Below are 25,452 nucleotides of genomic sequence, written 5' to 3'. Positions count from 1 at the left end.
TAAGGCTGATGCTCAGAGTCAAGGTAGGTAGGGCTGCGGTTGGAGCGGGGAGCAGTGGAGATTGATTGAGCAGGAAGAGCAGGGAAAGCTCAGGGAGCAGGATCTGATCATCTCCCACGTGACAGAGAATGGAGGAGAACAAGGAGGGGCAAGGCGGACCTGCTGGTTTATAGCCTGAGCCAAAACTGCAGGCCCAGACACCCCTAGGCTTTGAGGGGTTGAGAAACTGCTTGTGAATTGTGCAGCTGGCTGTTAGCTGTTTTTTCCCACAATGCACAGTCAACCTGTGGAACTCCTTGCCAGAGGATGTTGTGACGGCCAAGACCATAACAGGGTCCAAAAAAGAACTAGATAAGTTCATGGAGGGTAGGTCCATCAATGGCTATTAGCCAGGATGGGCAGGGATGGTGTCCCTAGCCTGTTTGCCAGAAGTTGGAAATGGGCGATGAGATGGATCACTTGATGATTCCCTGTTCTGTTCATTCCCTCTGGGGCCCCTGGCACTGGCCATTCTCGGTAGGCAGGATACTGGGATAGATGGACCTTTGGTCTGACCCAGTATGGTCGTTCTTATGTTCTTACAATCTGTGCTGTGGGCTGAACCAAACACCTCAAATGTGCTGAGGATTAAGACTCAGATCCAAAGTTCACAATCCCACCTCTGATTTTAAGTCGTGCTTTCCCAGGAGGATGTGATTTGAGGTAACTGAATCGTTGTTTGGGGGTGCGGGGGATCTGAACAGCAGCACGTGCTCTCAGCTTCCACTCTTGGCAATTCCTGACACACACACCCCTGGCCGGCTGGAGACCAGCGACAGGAGAACTTGGTCCCATCAGTAGATCAGACCCAAGAAGACAGGAGCCCTGGGGCAAGCAGTGGGGAGGCATGAGGGGTCTCATTCGCTCAGGGGGCCGGAGCAGGAGCTGGGAGGGAGATGGAGCTCACGTTGGGGTGGAGCATTGTGAGAGGAGCTGAAGAACAAGGGTTCATGCCACATTTCCCTGTCGCCATGGAGCTTATCAAGGGGTGTATGAGATGATGGACTTTCAGAGTTGTGCAGAAGCACAGGGAGGAAGTTGTTAGGGGGATGATAACTCAGTCACCTCTCTACAAGGAGTAACTGTCATGCCCCTGGTGTGCTTTGGCCTGAGCCCTCAGTTATTCACCTGCCTATCGAAAGCATCAGCTCTTTGGCCTGTCGTTGCTGGGGCTTGTACAGAGTTCTGACTAGCCTCACAGGGGCCACTAGGTCATCTGGAAAGCAGGCAGCCAGGAACCTGTATGTCCATCTCCTGTAAGTCTTACAGGGTGTGGGAAGCATCTCACCCAGACAGATGGATTGAGACTGTGAAGACAGGCCCTGTAGGGTCAGGGCTGGATTGTCAAGGAATGGGACTGCTCGCATTCCTGGGTACCAATATCTCACACGACTTCTTTGTGACACAACACTGAGGCATGATGCGATGGCCTTTACCCTTAGCATCATGGCTACATTTCCATGAAGCATCATCATGCTGAGTGCAGCTTCCTGACACAGTTGCCGGGACATAAATGACATGATGTCCCTTTGGAACGCACTGGAGAGCGGCATACGCCCGAGGCAAACAGGCCATGGCCGTGGTGTGTCCTGAATTTAAAGCACGAGCAGTTAAATCAACCTGCCACCATTAGTTGAGCTCTGAGATTAATTAATTTAAAAATCCAAACCAATCCATCAGCCCAGTTTCCACAGCAGGGAAGCTGGGGTTCTGATCCATTTGAAGCAAGGGGAATGGGATGGTCTAGTGCATTCTTCACATCCTCTACTAGCCTGCACATCCAGGGCTTGATCCTGTGTTCATGGAAGTCAAGGGCAAAGCACCCATGACAGTTCAGGATGCTATCGTGTGTGTGAATAGTGCCTTTCTCAGGAGGTGATTTTTGCTGGTACTAGCCATTGTTTATTTCAACTTGCACCTTCTTTAGGAAAAAACCCACCAACGTTATTCATGTCACTCCCCTGCACAGGCTGCTGGGATGGCTTCAGACCCACCTCTTTCCTTTCACCTCCAGTTTGAGGGAGATTAATGGAGACCTTCTGAGACCTGCCCGCTAACGAGATGCTCGCGTTCGTGACGAGCTTCCGAAAGAACAAGCCCTGTCCCAGTTTAAAGCACATCCAGGAAAGGGCCCTCTTGTGAGGTGGGAATAGAGGGAGGAACACAGTCACCGGGGTTCTCTAGGCAGTTGGCTAATAATTAAAGGCCTGATTTTTGTTCTCATTCCCCACCCCCGTTTTGCTCTGCTGGAACTGCATTTGCTGCAGTGGAGTTAGACCTGATTTCTGCTGGCACCGTCCTGAGTAAGGACTGCTTGCTTCGGCCCTACGTTAGGACCCGATCCTGTAACCGTGACTCAAACTGCGAGGCTCGTCTTGTTTGCCCAGATGCTTGAAAATTGGGATTATAATTATTGGGATAGAAAATGGTCAGAGGGGGAGGGGGATTTATGGTGGGTTATCTTCTGTTGCTGTGTTTTTAAATGGTGTCAAGTGTGCCTAGAACATATAGGTGGGTAACAATGTGAGTGTTTCCCCAATAAATGGAGGTAAGCAGCCCTTCCTCACATGAGTAGCCCCATTGACTCCTGAGAGTATTCGCTGCAGGACTGGACTCTTATTAATTTCTTCACCGAGTGTGTGTGTCCAAGGGCAGAATTTTGTACTTGGTGTGTTACTAGCAGCTCATTAGGGAAAGCAAGGGAGATTCAACCCCGCACAACAGGGGAGAGAGGAAAATGCAAAAGAAAAGGAGAAAGTTAGAATCATGTATTGAGTGTCCAGTCTGGTGGTTGGAGCAGGGGACTGGGAATGAGGACTCCTGGGTTCTCAACTCTGCCACTGACTCCACGTGTGAACTTCAGCAAGTCATTGCACTGCTCTGTGCCTCAGTTTCCCTCCTTACAAGGAGTTGTGAGTCAGTGGGACAGAACTGAATGTTGCCATGGGACAGTGTCATACAACAGCAAAAAAACCAACCAACCTCATAACAGATGTTAGTCGTGTCACTTAGTCCAGCGTTGAGCGCAGTGTAAGATCCTGGATGGAACAGAATAGGATTTGTGGTAGGTGGGTTGATTGGTTTGAGAAAGGCGGCTATCTGAAAGCTGCTCCGATGTTTAGAGTGTTGGATCAGTCATGCGGGAGCTGGGTTGGGGGTCAGAGTGCAGGCGAAGTGGTCAAAGGGGCACGCTATTATCACGGTCATTCTCTGTCAGCTACTTTATAATGTGTCATTGGTACCAGAAAGGCCACCAGGCCAACAGCTGCAGCATCACTAGTCACCCTTGTAGAAGCTAGGGAATTGGAGCCACGACAGACCAGGAGCCCTGGAGTTGCCTTTGCTCTCAAGTTAAGCTCGCTGTCTCTGCCTCCTGCTGCATCCTTATGACCCAGCGGGGCACCGAAACAGACAAAGATCCTGCACATTGGCAGTGACGAGACGAGATCAGAGATTCACAGCTTGAATGAGGGGCACTGGCAGGCCTTGCTTTGCTCTCCACTTGCAGCATTTAAGTTGAAACCACAGTGCAGTGCTGTGTGGGCAAAGACAGGCGAGGCTCTGAAGTGCCTTATAATGGAGTCGGTCCCGTGGATACACCTTGTCTCTTTGTTGTCATGTGCCGGGTACCCCTAACGTGCAGCAGACAACGGTCATCAGTGGTGTCCACACACACATGGCTTGCTACACACTTAGGCCGCAGTGCTTTCCTGCCTGCCAGGACAGGGAATGTGGCCTGAAATCTGCAGGGATTTGGGGCATCTGCACGAGGGCAGGGGTTTCTGCACTATTCTCCTGGGCCCCAGTTGTCTTCTGGGATGGGAGCGTAACTCCTGGAGGAGTCATTGCTTATCTGGCAGTACCTGCCTCCTGCTGTTCTAGGTGGAAGGTGTGGAGCCAGAAAATGCAGAAGCTAATGCAGCAATGAGCAGTACTGATGTCAGTGGGGAAGAAGGCAGGAATCCGGCAGGCTCAAAGTGAGTCATGCTTTGTAGAGTAGCCAACTCTAGCTCCATCCCCAGACCCCATCCAGCTGCGTCCTACCCCATCTTGCAGAGACCCAACCCTGAACAGGTTGGGTGAAATTCACCCCGTGCAGAAGGTGTGAGACTTAAGTGGTGCATAGGCCTTTGTGCTGGTTCTCTTCCCCCTTATGTGCTCTATCCCCATACAAGAAATCATCTGTGTCCTTGAAAGCCCTGCAGTGACCCTGGTATGTCTGCTGAGAAGGGGAAAGGCTTGGACAGCAGGAGAAATGGCTTTTTAAAAGTAATTCCTCAGTGAAGGTCATTGCAAAGGAGTTTGATCCTTGGTAGATTCGAGCAGAGCAGAAGGCACCATGCAAGCTCTCCCCTCTATCCCGAAGCTGTGCTGTCCTGCATCAGTCCTGATTCTGTCACACCCCCATTATCCTGTTCCAGGGCCTCTCTCGAGCAGCACCTGCCAAGCCCACAGCAGCTTTGCAAGCCACGCTGTTAGGGACCAGAGGGAGGCCAGCAAACCTGTGTCACTTTTGTCCTTCAGCTGGTTGCAAGCCAGGTCCCCAGATACAGATTTGTCCCCTTGTGGTCTCCAACCCCAGCAGTGCTGAGCATAACACTGACCAGTGCTTCACTTAGGGCATGACCATGACTCTCCTTCCTGGCAGCACCTGAGCTTCCCTTGGGCTTTGCCTGCCTGCTCCCCTCTCATCTCCACCCTGCGCATTTAGGCTTTTTCAGGAGCAATGTGTTCGGCAACTCAATTATTCTCTGTAACTTCATTTCTCTCTGGTCCCTAGTGACTCAAGGCGGTTTATTGAGCGCAGCCTGACAGCTGAGAGTGATGCAGGGAAAAAGGCTGTGCTTGGACCTGGGTGATCTGTCTGCCTGGTTTGGATCGAGAAGAACGTCCCCTAAAATGCATTGCAGACTGACTCACTGCAAAGCAAAGGCGAAATCGCTCTGATGGAGGAACTGGGAATCCTTCACCAGCCCGCTGTTTTTAAGCTACCAACCAGGCAAGCGTAGGGATCCCTCTAATGAGTGCCACGTTGCCATGGAATCAAATGGAAGACTGAGTCCAATTATCTTGCTGTTAGAAAACAGAGTTCAGTGTAAACAGCTGCCAGTTGTGCTTTCCCCTTCCTAGGTCTTCTCCATCGTGGTGTTTGGCTCCATCGTCAACGAGGGCTACGTCAACGATGAGAAGGAGGCAGAACTCAGGTGCGTCTTCAAAAAGAATGAGGATGCCTGCAACTATGGCATCGCCATCGGCATCATTGCCTTCTTCGCCTGCATCTTCTTCTTCATTGTCGACCTCTACTTCCAGCAGATCAGCAGCGTGAAGGACCGGAAACGGGTTGTCCTGCTGGACCTGGGGTTTTCAGGTATGCCATTGGCTGGGCTGTGTTGGCACTGGAGGTTGCCCAGGCCTGGATTAAGGCAATCCGAGGCACTAGGCACACCAACATATGGGGGCCCCACTTTGCTCTGCCCCTCAATTGAAGTGGCAAGAGCAGCAGTATGGGGTCCCATTATCTCCCTCTGGCAGGGACAACAGGACCCTCTACCCTCTGAAGCAGTAAGGGTGGCTGCAAGTCTCTGTGATTAGCTCAGCAGTCAAGGTCTATCTGCTTGGGTGGCTGGACCATGTCTACTGAATTCTGCCCCTGCCATTCACAGCCCTCTGCTGGGTGGAATTGGTGAGGCCCCCTGGAGCAATGGATCTAGGAGTTAATTCTCTTTTGAGACACATTGGGAAGTTCACTCCTTTCAGAGCTATTGTTTCAGGCTCTCTGCAGACTCAGGCAGATGTTTCTGGGTCATGCTTTCAAGCTCCTCACCTCCCCCCCCCACAACCATGAGGGTTAGAGACTTACTCTTTTTTAATACAAACTGAGATTCTGATATAATCAGCTGACTCCAGGAGCCAGGGGCTATGGTGTTTACTGTAGCTGGGTCCTTTGCTGGAAGACTTACAGTGTCAGACCTGTCTCCTGTAATCAAAGGCAAAAGTCCCAATGACCTAAATGGGAGCGGACCAGGCACACGAGCTGTAGGCGGTAGCTGGATCCATTGAGCCAGCAGGATCATCCTGAGCTCAGCCCATCTGGAAGTTGCATTTGGCCTGAGGTTCTGGATTTCCAGCCCTCATGTTTTAAAAGTCTGAGGGTGATTTTTCCAGCACCAGGGAGCTTGCAACTGTCCGATCCCAAATGAAAGCACCTGTCAGTGCATCGTCACATCACCATCAGTGTCTGTTGTTAAGAATGAAAAGTGCCAGGTAGAACACTCCAGAGAGGTGTGGGAGAGAATATTCTGTACCCACAGTAGCTGGAAATATACCGTAAAGACTCAGAAAGCTAGTGTACAATGCTTAGGGAGGCAGAGAGTTACAATGTCCCCTAAGGGATTTAGATGCCTAGGGTTCATTCATTGAGTGGGAATTGAGCATCCAAATAAATACCTTAGGCTGCTTTGAAAATCTCAGTGTCAAGGTCTGCCTCTCTCCACCATCTTGTACCTTGTATAGCCATTTACTCTGTGCAAGGTATGTGTAAAATGCTGCCCTTCTGATTCAAGGCCTCATTCTTCCCTCACTTACGCCAGTCTCCTGAGGTGTATAACCTGTGTAATCGTTGGGTTTCTGCCACTGACAGCTCCGATCCCGCAGCCCTTGTGTGTGCACACCTCCCATTGATTTCCAAGGGAGTCACTCGGAGAGAGGCCTGGCAGAATTTGATTTTTAATTTCTTATCATTTCAACAGACAATATTTATGTTTATTTTTATGCATTTCTTTCCATTTGTAATCGATTGAAATGTTCAGTTTGGGAAAATTACAGGGAGATCAGACAATTATTTAATGACGATCAAAGTTGAGGTTCAAAAAGCTAAAGCTTTGTCACTGTTAAAACGCAAATTATCAACAGGACATGTCAAACTACACACAAGTAAGTATCCTTAAAGCCAGCTTTAATGAGTTCTCAAGCAGCATTTTTCTGACTTGGCCTATCTGTACATTTTGATTATTATTGATGGAAATGTTCTTTTGCTGGTTTGTGTGTTTATGGTGAAATTGACGTTTACCCACTAATTACTGATAAAAATCTTATCTTTTCAAGCCTACTCCTGGGGGAAAGCCACAGGGTTGGTTTTAAGTCTTTATACTGGTGTATGTTTGTTGCAATCCAATGCACAGGGATCATGTGAAAAGACATTTTGCTAGGAAGCAGCTGAAGGTTTGGGGATGTAGCTCTGTAGATGTCAATGGGTGTAAATTACCCCCATTTCACCCTTTTTGTGTTTTCTGGGTATGGATTGCAAAGAGCTTAATTTTTCCTAGAGAGAGGTCATTCCCCCTCCCCCATGAACACCTACAGTGCAAAATAAGCCACTTTGTGCCTCCTAAACAAACCACTTAAATGCAGGTCATGTCACTGTAGGGCTTGTGAGGGACACAGCATTAAGCATCAGTGGGAGATTTGAAACCATCCCAGCAGCACCAGTGTGCTTTGCCCTGCCTGGAGGCTGCTTTCATTGTGTGCAAGCAAACAGTAATAATCACCATGGTTGTAAGCATTGGGGCATCTGAGCACCTGGGATGTTGACAAGAAGCAGGAGCCTAGAAGCAGGGTGTGGAACAGCAATCATCCGGCCAAGCTTGGATCTCACTTACATGGGAGTGAATCTGGAGTCACTCCACTAAAGCCAGCGGAGAAGCCGCTCTGGGTTTAGCTGACGAAAGTGCAAGCAGAATCTGGGGCTGCTTGTCACAGGATCCAGTGTAAATTAAAGCGTTCCATGTTTAGAGCCTGGGTCTTCAAGTCAAAACTTCTGCTGAACTTCCCTAAACGAGAGCTACTGTGTCAGGCCTATTAAGCAAGAGCATACATAGTTGTGAGATCAGTGGGGCGTGGAGCTTAGTGAGGTTCTAGAGATCAGAGATAGCTCAGGCCTGTTACACAGTCTACTCCATCCATTTGAGAGCCAGGGCAGGAATGTCCCCTGTAGTGCTTTGTCCAGGTTGTTTCTACATGGCCCAAATCAGGTTTCCAAAAGCTTGTCCGTGAGCCACTGCGGCTGCTCAGAGAATTTGCTTGTGGTCTGTGCAGAACTAACTGGTCTCTTGGTCTTGGCTCCTCTGTCCATTTCCAACTGCTAAATCACATTCCTGGAAACCCAGGAATACATTTACCCAGTATGATTTTTCCTTGTAAGCAACTGCTGTCGTCACTACAGGGATGCTTTTTAGTCATCAGTGGTAGGTGTAGTGATCCGTGAGGCCACCGGTGGGAAGGGAGGTGAGGTGATCACTGGAGGGGAGGGGTCCGCAAGATCACCATTGGGAGAGCTAGTGAACCATGAAGTGACCAGTGGGAGACGAGGTGACCTAACAGGTGACCAGTGGGAAGTGAGGTGATCCATGAGATGAGCAATGTGGGGGCAAGTGATTCATGAGATCACCAAGGGGAGGGGAGTTGTCCATGAGATGATTAAAGGGGAGTTACCCCATGAAAAAAGTTTGTAAAGCTTCTATCCTAAGTGATGGGGATTTAACCTCCTTTCTTGGGAGACTTTTACATGGCAAACCCTAAGTGGACACTAGAACTAGAAGTATAAGATGATGCAGGAAAGTGTACTCACTTGTACCTATCTTAGGCGTTTTTCTATTGTGCCCATCATCTTGGTCCCTAGACACTTGTTTCTTCAGGGCCACTACACAATGGGATCTCCTATTCGTAATCAGTAAGGCTACGATTATGTCTCGGAGGTCATGGAATCTGTGACTTCCATTGACCTCCGTGACCTTTTCTGCGCTGGAGCTGGAGCTCCCAGCCAGCCCCGTTCTCGCAACTCCCAGCCCCCAACCTGTGGGGGGCCCCACAGCTGCCCAGCCACGGCACGGGGCTGGCAGAACTGCAGCTGTCCAGCTGCAGTGAGCAGGTGTGGGGACTTGCTGCAGCTGGCCAACCACGGCGGTGGATCCCCTGCTGCTGCCCAGCTGCAGCTGGGACTCCCCGCACTGCTTAGCTGCAGCCGCGGCCAGTGGCTGGGGAACTCTGCAGCTTCCAGATATTTTTTACCAGGTTCGTATATTCTCTGTCTCCACTTCTCTAAACTGATTGCTGCCCAAGCATTGTTTACACATTGTACTGCACTCATACACCCCACCCCATCCCCCCAGACACGCACAGATAAGTGGCAGGCAGGTAGTTGCTTTCATAACCAGCATGTGAACAAACAGGTCTCACAGCAGAGACTGAAAAAAGTGCTTCATTGTACTGGAGCTTGCAGCCTCTGTTGTCCCACTGATCAGACTGTCATATCCACTTGTGCTCTGACAGGCTTTGGGCATGAAACCTGCCATTGGCGGCCAGTGAGCTGAGCAGAGCTGGACTGTATGACACAGCATGCAATCTCTAAAATTCAGTTACGTCTTTTAAACATCTCCAGATTAATCTGTCACAGTCCAGGGCAGCTGCACCTGTATTTCTCCTCCGTGGTCCAGCCAGAATGACGAGGATTGGTAATAACAGCAAAGAGTCCTGTGGCACCTTATAGACTAACAGACGTATTGGAGCATGAGCTTTCATGGGTGAATACCCTCTTCGTCAGATGCATGTCATCCGACGAAGTGGGTATTCACCCACGAAAGCTCATGCTCCAATACGTCAGTTAGTCTGTAGGGTGCCACAGGATGATTTGCTGCTTTTACAGATCCAGACTAACATGGCTCCTCCTCTGATACTTGAGGATTGGTAATGAAAATCTGTCACACACCCACTCCCCAGCCGTTGCCTTTCTGGGTGGAGACCTGCATCTCTCTCACCCTTCTGACCAGCGTATTCCCAGACTGCACAGATCCCTGCCTTCACTGTGTATTTCCCAGCACAGCCAGGTAGCCCAGAAACACCTGCTGGCTTTCTCTTCAGAGACACGTTAACAGGTATAATTGCTACAGTTATAAGGTATCACGTGGCACTTCCCGTGCACACCTGCTTTATTCTTAAGGTAAAAAGCTTTATAGAGAAACCATATTAAAAACAATAGAAGAACCTACGTGCCTGCTAACAGGCTTATCAGAGTTAACTCCACCCCCTAGCATGGATTCTGGTAGGCTCAATCCATCCAACCCATGGAGCGCACGTGGAGCAGGGGTCCTGTCCGTTTGCTGGATCAGGAAGGAAGCCCTGAGGCAGTTTAAAACCAGGCTATTTCTCCTTTTTTTGTCTATTGGGCCCTGGAGAATCTAGTTGGAACTAATCTGCACACCTCTCCTGGGGGGTGGCTTCAACGGGTTAATAGCAGAGGAAGAACATTAGCATGGCCTCTCCTCACTTGAGAAGGTGCATACCGTGTCACAGGAACACGTGCACAATTGGATTTTTTAATCCAATGAACCCCAAAGATGTTAAAACTAATTCAGTAAGGGTTAACCTCATTCCATAAAGCTCATTCAGGATGTGGAAAGAAGTTGTCGGTGTGTCACATAGTCCACTGGAGACTTTACAGCCTGTCCTCTCTAATACCTGGATTTTCATTTTTTTTTTTGCCTTATGAGGATGGGTTTCTTGTTTCCCTTTGGATTGTTGCTGCTGCTTGCCCCATTCTTTCTGAGTGTAATGTTTGCATTGTTATTTGGTTTGATTCCAAACAATGAACATGCACCTGGAAAGTGACCAAAACAAAAATACAAATACAAGAAGGAATAGATGCGTAGATATTGGACGAAATGGTTTTGCGTCGAAGGATGCCATTTTGTCGACATCAAAACGCTCCACGAAGATGTATCAATTTTGATGAAAGTTTCTCATGTCCAGGATGAACCTTCTGGGAGGTGAGCGAGAGCACTTGATCTCTGTGATCTGAAGACCGGCCTTTTGACACTATTCCACTTAAGGACAACCTGCCAAAGGTTTGGTTTACATCCCAGTGCGGAACAAAACCAATTTCCAAATTTGTCACAAAACGGCGTTGTCGTCCTCTGGCCAGCTCTAATCATGAGGCACGTCCTCAGCTCCGTTCTGTCAGTGGAGCTACACCGGTGTACGCCCGCTGAGACTCTAGCCTTGTGTGGGTGCGTGCGGCTGCGTACATATATGTATGTTTGTAGACACACCGACACAAAATATAATTGCCCTTGTGACTCAAAAGGAAGGACAGTTTACAGTCTATGATGGTTGGAAGGAAGGGTTAGCAGCCAGGAAAGAGTTAACCCAGGAAGTTTCTCACACTGGGATGAAGACTGGACATTCAGTCTATGATAGACCTGGAATGCTTGTCCCAGCTTGGGGCCATTGCAATGTAGCTGTCTGGGCTCAGGGCCCTCCCTCCTCGTGGGATCTCAGAGCCCAGGCTCCAGCCCGAGCAGCAATGCCTACACAGCTGTTTTGAGAGCTGTAGCGCAAACCTGTGGACCCAAGCTGGGAGTTTGGTGTTGTGGGCAATGCAGACGTACCAAGCTTGGTTGTTATTGGAAAGGGACAGAGAATTTTGACCCCTGAATCCCTCTGACAGTTTGGTGGAATATTGTATTGTGGCCCAAGCAGCAAAGATGCTGAAGCTGTACAGTTCAGCATTGGCTGCTTTCTCTTCCATCTGCTCTTACAGCTGCTCCTGTAGAAGTGAGCTTGTTTAAAACCAGGCTGTAATTATGGCGGTAACATCTCTTCCCTGGTGTTTGCACTCTGATGTCTGCAGATCCCAAAACTATAATTATCCACTGACTTTTACAGTTCGTCTTAGCACCTTCCTTTTCTTCATCATGCTGTGGTCCACAGTGGATATTTTGTCCTGCTTACAGCTCGGGGGGGCAGAACCAGCCCTGTCAGACACTAGCAGCAGGGGAATGCCTGGCTTCTGACATGTCTGTCTGTGTGTGTTCCCATCCCGTCCCAGCGGCTTCCCCAGCCCTCCTGCTGCTTAGCTCTTTGGAGGGAAATTTCAAACTTGATTTCAGATTTCTGACTAACCCTGTGGCTCAGTCAAGTGTCCATCTAATTCCCAGCTGTGTTCCAGGGCTGCATTTGCCCTTGGGGGGAGATTGTCCCCTCAGCTTCGCTTCCCCTTTGGAGGCATTTGCAACTGCTTAGGCTAGTTAGCTAGGCCAGGCAGGATTAGAAAAACTCATTCCAGGGACAAGCAGCCCCCACGTCCCTCCTCTCCAGAGGGACGGCGACACCAGATGGAAGATCTTCATGCCTGGCATGCTCCTCGCCGCAGAGCTCAGCTCCTCTGGGAAAATGGACACAGCGTGGATGGAGACTGCAGTCAGGGGCCTTTGGGCCCAGCTCTCTCCTCTGACAGACCTCCCAGGGGATCCCTGCTGATATCCCAAGCTGGCCCTCCAGGGGAAACCGACCTATCGGACCCATGTGGCTCCCATGCAGTAGAGAGAGCTGGAGCTGCTGGGGAGCCTGTCCATTGTCCCAGCTCAGCTCCTTCCTTGAGAGAGCCAGAAGGGGCCAATGTAGGGGAGGAGAGATGATGTGTCTGGTCTCTGACGGCAGGGGGATGGCTAGCCACTGGAAATATTTCCAGAGCAATCTCCAAGCTCCGTTCCTCTGGCCCACCTCGGAGCCGGATCATGGGGGCAAACGCCAAGGGGGAAATAAGCGAGTAAATAAAATCAGCGTGCAGCGTGGTGGATCAGTGTGGGAAGGAGCAGGTCACAGACCTGTGCTGATTTCTCTGGGCGTGAGCACACATACAAAAAGGGATTTCCTCCTCTGGAGGGGAGGAGGGCCAGCTCAGGGAGCAAATAATGAAAAAATATATACTGAAAACGAACAAGGAATGTCAGAGCATAGCCTCCTGCCAGCAGAGTGCTGAGGACTGGGAAACGACACTTCAGACGTCCACAGCGGCCCTGGACATGCTTTTGCTCTGTCTCCCTTCTCGTGCTCCCTAGGGAGATGGAAAAGTGGGATGGGGATTTCCTGCTGCTCTGAAGAGAATGGGTTGTCGGCCCCAGCTGCCCTGGTGATGCCTTAATGTCCGTGTTATTGTTCCCAGCTTCTGCAGCAGCCTCCCAGGCCTTGCCACCACCTCTTCCCCACAGCAGCTATCCAGGGTTCCAAGTGGCTATTTGGGGGAAGTGATTATCACCCTTAGGGACCCCAACAAGAATCACCAATAAACAGATCCTGCTGGTCGGTGCACAATCTATAGTTGAACCAACCACCACGTCAAACCAGTGAAACGGCCTCCAGGTGATGGTGTAAGAGTGTCAACCCTTATTCCCCACCCCCCAGGTCAGAGAGCATGACCTTGGAACCTCATTTGGCCCCTGGCAGTGCTCTCCAGACGGAACCCCGGCAGAGGGTGTCACTGTCTCTCCTCTCCACCTGTAGAGATGTCCCTGTAGCTACGATCTCCAATCAGATTAGCTTTTGAAGCTGAGCTGTTTCTCTGATGAGCCCCACTGCTGTACTTTGAATTCAGACTGAGGGTCCTCCCGGCCCAAAGTAAATTCAGGTAGTCGTCTTCTGTCTGTTAAGCATCGAAGTCCAGTCCTTTTCTGACAGCCTGGCAGAGAAGGCCTGTCTCTTGCATTGAGAGCAGCTGGGCAGCCCCAGGGCCATCAATACATAGATTCACCAAGTTCTCCATCTTGGTCATCCAATCTTAGCTAGTGCTGTTGTTCTGGCAGAAGTCTCCTCCAAGCCTCAATGTCCAGGGGAAGAGGGAGGAGATGTAACAGACCTTGTTTTCATTGTCCATATTTCAAGGATGATCCTACTTCTCACCCTGGAGGCACTGCTGTGAAACCCCCATTGTAACAAATCTGTGGCCCTTAGCATGATGAAGAATGGAAAATGTCTCTGGTTTTACCTGGGAATTTCCTTTCTTTGAGTAATAAGGTCCACAGACCTTGCCCACCCTGGAGACAAATGAATCATGCAGAACCAGGGGAGACTTGACAGCTGAAGATTTGGATTTGTTCGGTAAGGGGGAGTTTTCCATGCTCTGCAATAGGAGAAATTGTTGTGCTGTTTCCTCAAAGTATATTTAACACAATCTCAGGAACTGAAAGACTTGGGCGTGTGTGCACACACAAATCCCTGCGCCAAGAAAAACACTGCTTTGTTTTGTACTTAAGAGCCTCTGGCAAAGTAAAATAGGAACAAACAAGCTTCATTTTTCTTTCCCCCCAGTCACAGAGTGACTTTGCAGCTAGCTGGCCCCACAGGTTTATAGTCCGTGACTTGCTACATTCCCTTTTAAGAGTCAAGATTCCTCAGACTCCTGCCGGACAGCGCTGCGGCCCAGTTCCCAGTGTTCGTGTACCCGTCGTACTCCAGCGCTTTGAAATTGTCAGTTAGGTGGAAGGTAACTGCCATGGACAGTCAGGGTTTCACCTGGAAGCATAAAGGCCTGAACACAGACACCCTGTGGGGCCCAGAGATCCGCTGAAGGGAGTGACGGTGGTGTTTGCTTCCTGAGAGGGGTTGCTTTCCCCCAAGACCTTAGTACCAGCTACTGATGCTGTCAAGTGCCTGGATGGGAGGGATCTGCAGTCTCAGCCAGCCTTGAATTCCAGTAGGAAATTTATCACCAGCTTTGTCTTCCCTGTCTCCATCAGGCTACAGAACGATAGCCCGTTTACGTGAGAGCAGCAGAGAAGAGAGAGCCTGAGGCCATGTGGTTCCCTTGGTGCTGCGTGGGCAGACTGGGGAATCAGTTCACAAGAAGAACAGTTCATTTTCCTGCTTTTGCTTGTTCCTTTTGCAACACACAGAACCAAGGCCCTGAACCCTTGGGGTCAAGGGTAAGGGCATTGACCTCACTGACCTGGCCACGTTCCACCTCCGTGAATTACAATCTGGCTTTCTAAGGGCCCACTGCCATTTCCAGTTACAACAGCTGCCACTTTCCAGCCAGAGGTGGCTGCATTAGATACATGGGTGAAGCCATCTCCGAGCATGGTAGGAACATGAGATTAACAGCGCAAGGCTGCAGTCCTTAGTGGTGTGGATAGACCCACCAAGCACAACAGGACTTCCTTCCTGGGTAGGGATTTCTGAGTGCTAGCTCTAAATTTGTTTAAAATTCTTTGAGGGCCTTTGGGATGAAAGGTGCGATAGATACACCTACCAGCGTTGGCCAGGATTGTCATAAGGGACTGGTGTTTCAGGGTGCCTCTGTCCTTGGGGGTCTAGCTGGAAACTGAACTAGTTTTAAGATGAAGCTCAGTAAGTTTATGCAGGGGATGATATGAGGGGGTTGTCTGCAATAGCAGGGGATTGGGCTCCATGGACCCCCAAAGGCCCTTCCAGTCCTGTGTCCTGGCTTCCCGTGAAACCCTGAAAAAGGGGCCTGGATTTCAGAGAGCTGGAAGGTCTGCGGTTCTCTGTGGTGCGTAACAGCAATGCCAGTTGGCTGTGGCCCCCACTAACAACCTTCCTTCTCTTGCAGGGTTGTGGTCCTTCCTATGGTTCATAGCTTTCTGCTTCCTGGCCAACCAGTGGCAGCACACACCAGCCAGCAGAGGGGCATCTCAAGGAGCAGATGCCGCCCGGGCAGCCATCGCCTTCTCATTCTTCTCCATCCTCTCCTGGGTGAGTTTAGGTTCCAGAAGCTTAGCTGATCACAGATATGCGGGTGGGAGGAAATCATGGCCTACAGGAAATAACCAGCAGAGACAGGGGACTGCAGCAGAGTGCCCACTGCATTAGATTAATCCGAGGCACATGGTTACCAGGGTCGTGCTAGTCCTCATCCTTGGCGATGTGAATCAAGTGATGGGTCCTGCACCCAGTGGAGCTAAGGGCAGGACTCCCATGGCCTCAATGTAAGTGGATCTGTGCCCTCGGCCACTGAGTGCTGAGATCTTAATGCTTTACGGAGTTAAGAGTGCGTCTCTCATTTCATTCAGGGACATGTCACTGTGCGGGGAGTTCCTGGGCACAGAGGGAAATCCAGGCTCTGATTCTCTTTCATGGCTGAGCTTCAGCAGGGAAAATCTTTAGGAATGTTTTTATGGCCAAAAGAACAATTTGGGGCCAACAAATCACATTGTCCAGAGAGCAGTTGGAATCATTTGTCTCATGTATGAGTTATGGTTTGGGGACCCCAAAACCAGTCCTGCCACAGTGCAGGAGGATGAAGTAGCAGGATCAATAGAAACCTCACCACAGTGCAATGGGATACCCCAGATATCTCACCAGAACTGCACTCACCCTGCCATCACTGTCAGTTATCACATTGATATTTTTCTTCATTCCTGGGAATTTCAGTGGTCTGATCAGTCAAAAGGCTGCAGTGACTCTGGGAAAAGCCAGGCTTCTAGTTCCCTGGGGAGGGGCGTAGCAGTAGTTGAAGTTGTAGTGCAGATTGGCAGGTTTTTACCGAGTTCTGAGCAGGTTGGGGAAGACGCCTGCACCATGTCCACAGTAGCTCCCGCCATAGGAGCTGAGCAGATGGAGAAATACCTGTCTCAGTTTTCCTAGTATAGACAAGCGCTAAGTCTGTGCCTGCCCTGCCTGCTCTGTGCTGTGAGGTGGGAGCTCTGGTAGCTGTCATCCTCCAAGGTGCCACTCCCACGCCAGCTTTCCAAGCATGGTGCTGGGCCTTAGCTGTGTAACCGGGCTACGTACAGCTCCGTGATCATTCACCCCCCTGGTAGGAACAAAGAGTTTGCAGAAGAAAGGGCCCAAGGGTGAGAGACAGCAAAGGTCACAAGGAAAAAGAAACAAGGAAATGAAATCCGATTTGAGCACAGCCGAGCGGCAGAAAAGAGAATTAGGAAATGTGATTTCGGGAACCGAGCTTCTGCCCAACAAAGATGGTTTGTAGTAAAGAAATAATTGCAGTGAAACTATAGTGAAACCACTAACCCTCTGAGGAGTAAGGCTGAAACCTGTGGGTACTGGCTGAATAACTCCCTTTAGTCTGGGAAATTCCAAACTTCTCCCAGCCTCCCAAGCCCCAGTCCTGTGGAGTGCTGAGTGCCCCCACCTGCCGCTGAAACTAGCAAGCAAGCCAGGAAACGCCATCATTTCAGTGGCCATAGTTAGAGCTCGGTGAGTGATTTGATTTCAAGAAACAAATCCCCAAACCCACAGAAATACTTCCCAGCTACTAGCCCATTCGGCGAAGTGCCAGAGAGGTTCTACCTCCCAGAAGCCTCCTCTGGCAGGAAAATCGTCTTTGACTGGGGTGTGCAGCAACTCTCTGGGTTGACCTAACTCGGCTCTCACTGTACCAATGGGAGGCTTTATCACTGATCATTGACCTATCGGGGAGCAGAGCAAGACCAGTGGTGAGTGCGTTGGAAAATCCCTCCCCCTCCAGGACAGATATTCTCCATTTTCTGCCTCAAGGCCTCGGTTTGATTTGTCAGCTCTTCCTGCAAACACTAAGGACGAGAGAAATGAAAGTAAAGCAAAGTGTGCTTCCTTTACCATAAAAGAAGGCAATAACAGAAGTGAAAGAATGAAACACACAGTATGAAAAACCAATGTGAGCACAGCTACAGCAAGCCCTGCTCTGCCTTGTGCCTCAGAGCGTAACAGGCCAACAGAAAGAACTGATATCCTCAGAGCAGCCAATTAATATAGGTAGGACAAGTAGAATGTATCCCCCAAGATAGAATTGGCTCAGGATACCCGGACTCTTGCAAAGAGTGCCAGGCGATTTTTCAGTCACCATCCAAATGCACCTGTTTTACATCTTCCTCTGCAAGCCAGTCAGCAGCCCCCCCTAACCCTCATACTGCCAAGGCCTAACACGGCTTAGCTTGCGAGATCTGACAAGATCACAGCCCAAGGTGTCCTGCCTGCAAATAGCAAGAAGGAGCTGCTTTGCTTGTCTCCCTCAGTAGGAGTCATCTATCAGCATGATGCCCCTCTGGTACGTGTGTCATGTTGCATTGCAGCCGTACTTTACCCAGAAGATGTGCCAGATATGACAGCAAAACTGATAACTGCCTGAATTAGACAGGCACTGTGTACAGAAAGCTAATGTCAGACCCATCCCTTTGGATGCCCTGTTGGAGTTCACACCTCCAACTGGTAACACAACCAGACTGGGCATGGCCATCCAGCTGAAATGATCTGTCAGATAATACTCTATGTGCTTGGGGTTGTGTGTAGGGGAGAATCTGTGCTCCCCCACACTTCCTGTCATTGCCCACGTAAGCTTTATATGGGGTCCTGAGCATATTACCCAGTGAGATCTGCAGTAAATCCATCATCCTGCACTATAGGAACTGGATCATCTCACACAAAGGATAGTCTGGGGTTCTCCAGCTCCCTGTATCCCAATAAATCTTTTTTCATCCCAGCTTCCCTGTAGCCCCACTGAACTCACAGGCCCGGATTTCTTTATTGCTACACTCTGTATTTAATGTAGCTGTCCACAAAGATGCACTGGGAGAGAGGCCCTCCCCATCCTATTGGCCACTGGGCAACCTCCCGCCTTGCCCAGACCACCACCACTCAGCCTGACTGTTGCATCTGATGTGTTGGATGGATGGGGGCTGACCGAGAAGGGCTTTTGCATGGGTTGGGTTAGTTCCATTTATGCCCAGTGATGGGCGGACTTTTGGGCAGCTGCTTTGCTAAAAATGGTGCAGTCCATTGCCCAAATACCCCCTCGCAATGTACAGCCCCATTCACGGCAACCCACTCATTTCTGCTTGGGCCTCCCAGTAGTAATGGCTTTTGGGTGCTCCCTAACTGGGGCTGGAACAGCATAAGTGACCCAGCAGGGAAGGACTGTATATCCCCATTACCAATCCTTGACTTATGAGGAGAGGCTGAGGGAACTGGGATTGTTTAATCTGCAGAAGAGAAGAATGAGGTGGGATTTGGTAGCTGCTTTCAACGACCTAAAAGGAGGGTTCCAAAGAGGATGGATCTAAACTGTTCTCAGTGGTACCTGAGGACAGAACAAGGAGCAATGGTCTCAAGTTGCAGTGGGGGGGAGGTTTAGATTGGATATTAGGAAAAACTTTTTCACTCAGAGAGTGGTGAAGCACTGGAATGGGTTACCTAGGGAGGTGGTGGCATCTCCTTCCTTAGAGGTTTTTAAGGTCAGGCTTAAAGCCCTGGCTGGGATGATTTAGTTGGGGATTGGTCCTGCTTTGAGCAGGGGGTTGGACTAGATGACCCTCTGAGGTCCCTTCCAACCCTGATATTCTATGAATCCGCCAGCCAGCCAGGCTCCCTCTAGCGGTTCAGCTTGGGACACAAACAGTTCGCTCTCCAGTCCATACCCCGAGCCTTTTGGCCAGTTTTGCAGTCGAGCGCAGCTCCTGGCAGCACCTGTTGTGCTCAGGGCTGGGGCTTCCCCATTGTTCTCAGTGGAAGCTGCTGGGTGCTGAGTGCACCGGCCCAATTTGTCACTGCACTGGCCCTGTGCCTCAGGAACAATCCTAGGAGTTCATACCAAAGCCAGCTCCATGGCTCCCTGTAAAATCCTTTCCCAAGGTGACTGAAGCCTTTCATAGAAGCTCTGGGAAAATTTTGCTCCCAGGTGCACATGGCTGGATCCTTATTCTCTCCCCGGGTGGGTCCCATCCTGATGTCAGTGGGGGGTTCAGAGTGAAGACTATGAGAATAGCACAGATCTGCAGCCATCACTGACATCCTTTTAATGAAACCAGCCGACAGACAATCCAGTGACGCTGAGAATGTTGCTGAGTTTTGTGTAGTTACCCAGGCGTTGTCACAATTTTGAAGTGGTTGGACTCTTTTGCCACTCGATTTTTTCCCCCTCAATCAGTGCAGAGCTATTCTGACATTGAGCCCACTGCTGTTGCTAATATCCCCTTGTGCTTTACATAATCAATACACAGAAACTAAACAGATATTACATGGGTGCTGCTAGTATATCAAAGTGAGATAGGGCAGAGACGTTGTCAGCAGCTAGGCAGCTTCTGCAGGCAGTTTTCCGCAAGCCTGTCATGTGTAAACTAATTGAATTGTTAATGAACCAGCCTGAAATAAAAGCAGGTGTGTCATTCCTGCAGCGCCACTGGTCACATCTCCCAGAGTCTATGACCTGAATATTTGCAACCTCAAAACCAGGGTCAAAGAGTCTCTGCAGAATTGACCTACTTGCTGGGTTTGTGAGACTACCAGGATTTGACTCAGGACAATGACCCGAGTTCTGCCAGTGGTTACAGCAACGCAAGCCCAAGAGCAAGTGGCTCTTGGGGGCTAGAGGCCAGTAAAGGCTGTCTCAGTCTCAGAGGACCTTGTACTGCCCCCACACCTGGCTGGCCAGCCAGGGGTGGGAACATCACCCAACACTGACTGACTCTGGAGAGCTGGTTCCACTGACCCCAGGCCGCGAGGCCCGCCATTCCCAAACAGACTCTGGCTTTTACCTGGGGGTGTGGGGAAACACATCTTTTAGCCTCATGTTACTCATTGCAGTTGAACTGTTGGTTACCACGCAAGGGGCAGGCTCCAGCAATGTAGGCTGTAGCCCTGCTTCCCTGCTCGGTGGTCGGGGCTGTGCACACACTCAGCAACGGGTGGTGGCCCGTAGCCCGTAGCAATCACAGTCTAAGGCCTGACACACACAGAGGCTAGGGAAGGGGAGCAAGTAGTAGAGTCTCTGGCAGCAGCAGGGAGGAAGTGGCCTTTGGATGTAGGCGTGGGAGGATGGGGCTGGTGGTACCATGCATAGGGGGCTGGATGGGAGAAGGCACACACGCCCGTGTAAGGTGACGAACAGGCAGACGAGGGTGGGACCATCTGTCTAGGAACACGGTGTCATGAACCGCTGATGCCTTCACTAACTCTCTGAACTCCCTAATCCTCATTAAAGGTTGCCCTGACGGTGATGGCCATGCAGAGATACCACCTGGGGACTGACATGTCTCTGTTTGCCACGGATCAGTTTGCCACTGACCCCAATACAGGATACCCAGGATACCCCACTGGCAGCGGCATTGAAAGCACGGAAACCTATCAGAGCCCCCCATTTTCTGAGACCATAGACACCAGTCCAAAAGGTTACCAGGTGCCAACTTACTAAAGTACGGCGGCTCAGCACGGTCATGTAAAAGTAGACAAAGTCTTCTCATGGTGCAGTACAATTAACTGGTTGATTGCAAGTGTATTAAGTACCATTTCCTTAATGTGGCAAGTCAGTGCTGGGTAACTTACTATTAGCTAGTTGTGCAGTGAATTCTGTACAGTAGTATAGGTTCTTGTCTTACCTAAGGGTTTTTTTATAAAAGCAGTGTTCCCTCTAAGTTTGAAACACAAGGAAGGTTGCTACTACACAAAATGCACGTGGCAACCACAAAAACACCACCACAATTTTCTTTGACTTGTTTAAATGCCAAACGTTAGCAATGAATTTTGCTGAGCACCCAGGAAAGTAGACAATAATTCTCCTGTTAGAATACACAATAGCTGATGAGTTGATGGTTCTCTCATTCTTCCAGAGCTAACACAGAATTGTTCTCGTTTTGATGAACCTGGGGTTACACACACAGCGCCCGTTCATCCTAGCCTCATAGCTTCCCACTGCGAGAAGCCACTACAGAGCTTTCTTGTGCTGCATAGAAAGTAGAGTCTATGGAAAGTGCCAAATTTAAAAAGAAAAAAGAATCATCTCTGTGTTGTTTCTAATTTGCATATATGTACTGTACAAAATAACTGAACTGATGTTGCAAACTTTAGCTTAGGATTCAGGCATCACTGGTTTTGCTTTTTCTTTAAAAAAAAAAATGTTGAATAACCAAATCTCTTATCTGCTTCAACATTGTATGTTTAGGATATTAAAAATTACCATTTCAACTTGGTTTGGAAAACAATTCTGCAAATGATTTGTCTGCTAATTGGAAAGACCACTTATTAGTGGGAAATATGGTATGTTACTGTTCAATGTCACACTAAACAGTTTGCAGATTTTCAATGGGTTGCTACCAGTGATACTGAACAGCTATTTACTCTATAATTTAAAGTTGCCAACACAAGTGGTGTGGGCATGTTAAAACACAGTGACTCAACTTTAAATCTAATCAATTGGAAAGCCTGGCCTTGATTTTGATACTGGCAAGTGCCACCATCTGCCATTAACAAGCAAATAAATTCAGGTGTGAATATATTCTTACACTGCTGCAGCTGCTAGAAATATGTAAACCATTCAGATGTTATAAAGCAAGACTGAAAAGCCATTCAGCTTGATAGCATGAGCAGTAAAATGAAGAGTAAACCATGACCCATATCTTCAGTTAATGTGAGAGAATTAACCAAGTGAGTTAATATAAAATGTGAAGGGGAAAATGTGTGAATTTTAGTTATCATCTGCAAAATGATCGGCTTATTAGAATCAAATGAATGTAAACCATACAAAATCCAGTAGATCATCTACCCCAGTAATACGGTGTCCCAGGTTATGCAGCTGACCATGGTGGTGGTTGTGTGGCATTTTCTCTCTGAGGACAAACTTCAAGGATAGCAGACATCTGGATGAGTTAAATGTTGACGCTCCTACTGCCATGATGGAAGCTTTGCTCTGTATTTAAGATCATCCATTGCTAATCTGGATCAATTTGATTTGGTTAGTTTGTTTGTTTTTTTTAAAGGAGAGCCAGTTCAAAAGTATATTTCTTGTTAGCAAAATGTGTGTTAGTGAGGCAGTTGAAAGGTCTTATGACTTCTGACCTCATGATGAGCACCTAGTTAAAATGACTTTCCCCCACTTTTCTTGTAGTAAAAACCATTTTGTCATCAATGCGGCTCATTTCAACAGCTATTTAAATTGCAAATAAATATGTTAATTAACAGTGACACACAGTCATAAGCAGTTTCTGTCACTGACAAAATGGAGTTAGTTGAACTCCTGACTATCTAGAAAGGATTAAATGTGTATTTCCAGTGAAAGTTACATTTACTGCACCTGAAAGAGGCAAGCTTAGCTGCCAGTGTCTAGAAAAATAAACTGGAGCAGGTTTTTCACATTACAGTGACAAAACTGAAAACTTGTCCCCGTTTAGCTTCGGTCATTTTTGGCGCTGCTTTGAGATGAATTTGCACCCAGTCTGACGTTCCAAACACCTGAGAATTTCTGCATGACTGAATCCCATTGCCACGGGGTTCCTGTCCCAAACAGCAAAGGAGCTGAGGACAAGCCACAGATTGCTGCTCTTCTTTAAGCCAGGCACTTCCTGCTGGCCTGAAGCAGGGAGATGCAACAGGCAAATGCACTAGGGAAGGTTGCAGTTGACAAGAACACATTGAGAAACCCTCACATTAAGAGGACAAAGAACATCTGAATCCCAGTACACTTTGATCTTAGCTCCAAGGAGCCGAGAAGCGATTTATACACCTAAATTAATTATATGACCATTGTGATTCTCTACCAAATCAGTCTTGCTGGGGGGGGGGAAATCAAATTTTCCTACAGGGTACAGTAGAGCCGTAGCAATATTTTCCTTAGAGGGAACACTGAAAATTTAGCAGCACAAAACATACTTGTGTTAATATTTTAGCAAAATTATAATCAATTTAAATGTTTACTTAAATTGATTGTACATGTGAGATGTTTGTTCAGTACATTGTATTTTTTCTAACTATATACCTGTTCCAGAGTTTCCTTGTAACTGTAAAGAACTAAGTTCTGTCTGACTGCTAGAACTATCCTGCTCAGTGGTGTACATGTGCTAAATATTACAATATGAATGTAAGCACCTGACGCCTACATTGCATTGTCTCATTTTTTCCTCCCCAACTGGAACACTCAATGGATTTCCGCTGAGGTCTGTACAAGAGACCAGTCAATGCAAAAAAAAATATATACCTGCACACAGACACACCAATAAGGACTGGCCTTGAGGGCAGCAACCCTAAAGTATTGCATGAGGAACAGAAGCAAGACAACGTGGCTGTGACTTAACACCTGCAGGCATTAACTTCACAATCAAGGGGCACCATTGCTCTCCTCAGGGCCACATTTCATTTTCTAATCGTTGCGCAAATAGTCACTATGTTTAATGACACTTTTATTGTGACCCCCCCGTTAGGAAACTAGCTACTTTTCCAGGTTTGGGGAGGTGGATTGAGCACCAGGGACATTTTAGTGGTGGCAGGAAAGCCGTGCAGATTGCTGCTGGCTTAGAATCAGAGGTGTACAAAGCTATAACCTACTCAGTCAGTGCAAGGTTCGATTACAGCAGCACTAGCTCAGCTGAAGGAAGTCCTGCCCCACTCTCTCTACTGCTGAAACCCTTCCCTGTCCCCCCATTATTCCACTTTCTGCTGCACTGGTGCTTAAGAGAATAAAAGCAAGTGCCATGCTCCAGCCTCCATGGACTCAAAGCTGATCTGCCTTTAGTGTTGGGACAGCAGTGTGGAAGCCTGGGTAGTCACTGCACACTTGCTGCCCTATCTAGGCAAGTGATGAATGACACTTGGCCCCATGAGGCTGTCACGTCAGAGAAGCATAATTAATGTTGTATTGAAATGCGCAAGTCACACCTGCCTTGGAAACAGTATTTACAAAACTTTTCAAGACATTTTTCTGGCTTGTTTGCCAGCATGGTGAACTTCTTGTTTTAACTCTATTTTACTGGGTAGTAGCATAGATTAGTAGTTGGTAAAGAACCTTCTGAATTAACAGATATGCTTAAAGGTAGCTAAGACATCTGACCTCACTGCAGCCAGTAATGAGACGTGCCTACCACTTGCAATAAATCCTGTTTCCAAGCAGTCTGCAAGATTCCAAGGTGTTCCCTGTAGCCATTTCAAGTGTTAATAGTGCTGTTTATTAACTGTTGTAGCACATCTGTGTATCAGTGAATTGTGAAGTAAACTAGTATACACAGATCCAGATGTAATTAAATAGATTCTTATGGACTATGGATAGCAAATTACTAGATGTCAGTGTAGTAACTGTAGTACATTATTTGTGGGTTCCCATATTACTTATTCAGACCACTCCTTTCTCCTTCCTATTATTCTGTTGTAAATTCACTGTGGTTCAGTAACTATTAGCTGCTTTACTTGTAACGATCCAGATCAAATCTTATAAGCATGCCAGGATTTTGCTGTGAATTTGAGTGTCATGCCAGTCGCTCTCCAAATGCTGTTTTTGCAGGCTGTTTACATATATACTGCATCGTGTTCCCTGGAGATCTCCAAAAGCCCAGTAGATAATTTACCATACAGAGGGCCAGTTTATGCTGCTCTCAGGCTAGTCTGCTGAAAGCTTCTGCATTACTGTTAGCATGACGTTTGGGTGTAAGGAATAGAGCTTAAAAAAAAGTCACATATGCCTTGCTGGAGAATTGTTCTATAGAAATAGCCTTGATACAGGATGCCTTGGTGCAGCAACACCGAGGTTAACAAGCAAACAGCGTGCTTTTGTGTAAGCTTCATTGTTGTTTTCGCATGTTCAATATCGTAGGGTCGAAAGAACAGCTGTATATTGGCAATGTCTCACTGAGGAAAAAGTATCATTTCCTA

The 25,452-nt window shown here is 48.4% G+C and overlaps 1 protein-coding gene across 1 annotated transcript in view; it reads left to right on the top strand.

The window, feature by feature from the left end:
* Positions 1–21,787, top strand: part of SYNGR3 (synaptogyrin 3) — a 35,103-nt gene extending 13,316 nt beyond the window's left edge. Inside the window, exons 2-4 of the mRNA XM_050967311.1 lie at positions 5,170–5,407; positions 15,440–15,582; positions 20,804–21,787. Coding sequence (XP_050823268.1) covers positions 5,170–5,407; positions 15,440–15,582; positions 20,804–21,013 — 591 coding nt within the window. The 3' untranslated portion in view covers positions 21,014–21,787. The remainder of the gene's footprint in view (positions 1–5,169; positions 5,408–15,439; positions 15,583–20,803) is intronic.
* Positions 21,788–25,452: the final 3,665 nt, after the last annotated feature.

Source organism: Gopherus flavomarginatus, chromosome 9, assembly GCF_025201925.1.
Source record: "Gopherus flavomarginatus isolate rGopFla2 chromosome 9, rGopFla2.mat.asm, whole genome shotgun sequence".
Taxonomy (NCBI): Eukaryota; Metazoa; Chordata; order Testudines; family Testudinidae; genus Gopherus; species Gopherus flavomarginatus.
This window is presented reverse-complemented; position numbering and strand designations above follow the sequence as displayed.